The 2072-nt window shown below is 38.9% G+C and overlaps 1 protein-coding gene across 1 annotated transcript; it reads left to right on the top strand.

The window, feature by feature from the left end:
* The first annotated feature begins 437 nt into the window (after positions 1–437).
* LOC148101119 (uncharacterized) lies at positions 438–1832 on the top strand. Its single transcript, XM_087845556.1, has one exon. It carries the CDS (start codon positions 602–604, stop codon positions 1661–1663), a length of 1062 nt encoding a protein of 353 aa, XP_087701682.1. The 5' UTR covers positions 438–601; the 3' UTR covers positions 1664–1832.
* Positions 1833–2072: the final 240 nt, after the last annotated feature.

The raw sequence follows: 2072 nt of genomic DNA on the forward strand, positions 1-2072 counted from the left end.
ATAGAGGCCATCCTGCTACACATGAAACATATCAGTGTCATAATTGTTAGCTTAGTCACGTGTTTGTTTATTATCCTTATTGTTTTATCTGGGACTGTTTGCAAACATCTCAGAGAGAGGAGACACCAGCATCTGAACAGAGACTCAAACCAGCAACCTGCAGCTCCCTGCTTGTCTGCTCCAGTTTTCTCCTCACTCATGTTGCCCACCAGTGATTTCTAGCTGCCCACCCACACAGCAGGCTAGAATATGCACTGAGCCTCAGCACCATGGTTGCAATACTTGGACATGTTTTATTTATTAAATAATCAACCAGACCTAAAAAAGTAAACAGCTGTTATTGCTAGGCAACGGGAGCAGCATTTGGTGATGCAGCACCTGACATTCCTGACCATGTGGGCGGAGCTTGCATGGAATGGAATGTTTCGTAGAACTGCGCAACACAAGCACTTAGTTACAGCATTTTTCATTTGATCCAGACACAGCTAGAGACACATCTACAGCAGCATCTCTGTGCAGGACAGACGACAGCTGAAGAAAAAAACACATCGAAAACTTCACTTCTCTACAATACGTTGGTTCCTTTGTTTAAAAGGCCAAAATGAATCAAGGGAGATCGAGAAGAGGATTGGTGAGTGCGTCACCATACAGTACAGTACAGTCTGAGCTGATTAACCTACAAGAAGAATTTCAAATAATACAGGCTGAAAATGTCAAATTAAAAGAAGAGGCAGAAAGATCAAGAGGAGAAGCTAAAAATTCAAAGTTTGAAACTGAAGTAGTATTGAAGGAATTACTGCATGTGGGTCTAAAACTTAAAGGAGAGAAGATGGGAAAACAACAGGCAGAAAATGAGAACGAAAACATCAAGAAAGAACTGTTGGAAGCTCAAAAAGCATTGCAGGAAGAGAAAACCACAGCACAAGAAGCTAAAAATAAATATCAAACTGCAAAGAAGGAGGCAGAAAATGTGATGCAGGAATTACAGGAGGTGCAGGAAGCTTTTGAAGAGGAAAAAAGGAAAATGCAGTTGGCAACACAAGAAGCTGAAAATGTAACGGCTGAAGCTGAAATACTAAGGAAGGAATTACTGAATGTAAAGCAACAACTTGAAGAGGAGAAAAAATGTAAACACGAGGCAGAAAATGAGATTGAAAATATGAAGAAAGAATTGTTGGAAGCTCATAAAGTGTTGGAGGAAGAGAAAATTAAAATACAAGAAGCAAAGAAAGAAATGGAAAATACAAAGAGTTACACTCAAAACATGAAGAAGAAGTTGCTGGAAACAAAGGAAGCAATAGAAAAAGAGACACATGGAAAATGGGAGGCAAAACAGGAAAGTGAAACTCTGAAGAAGGAACTGATGAAAGTGCAAGAAGAACTTGCAGAAGAGAAAATTGAGGTGAAGGTATTCAAAAGAGAAACGACAGCCTCTGAGGTGACCAAGAAAGACTGCAAAGATGCACTTAAAGAAATACAAAAGCACAAAAAGGAAGCGAAAGAGCTCCTCAAACAGAAAGTCAAACTGGCCAAACAGCAGCTGAAAGAAAAATTTAAAGACGCAGAGGAGCAGCTAAACAAAACCTTAAAGGAGCTGAAGGCAAAAGAAAAGAAAGCCGAGGACAGGAGGGGATTCTGGAGCAGACTGCTGAGAAAAAACTGACCCAGCAGCATCAAGTTTAAGGAGATCAATAGTTTCTTCCTCCTTCCCCCTCTCTCAACCTTTCTTTCACAAAAATCCCCCAAACTTTACTTGGGACGTTTGTTTGTTTTTAAAAACTCTATTCTGAATACATGTACTGAAATACACAAATAAAATTGCCATAACTTGACCTCATGTTGCTTCTTTTCTTGTGTGTCTGTGGATGTAAAACAGTAACACACTTTCTGCTCTGTGTGTTTTTAATTGTAAATAAATGCAATATATCTTCATTTTAAAAACTTCTGCTCTAAATCTTTTTTTAGCAAAATGCTTTTTTTGCCCCTTCCTGATTTCTTATGTTTTAACATGTTTGTTACATTTACATGTTTCCGATTTCAAGCGTTAACACAGATGGTCAGAGACAGAGGTT

This window comes from Neolamprologus brichardi, chromosome 9, assembly GCF_056152115.1.
Source record: "Neolamprologus brichardi isolate AB-2024 chromosome 9, ASM5615211v1, whole genome shotgun sequence".
In the NCBI taxonomy this organism is placed as follows: Eukaryota; Metazoa; Chordata; class Actinopteri; order Cichliformes; family Cichlidae; genus Neolamprologus; species Neolamprologus brichardi.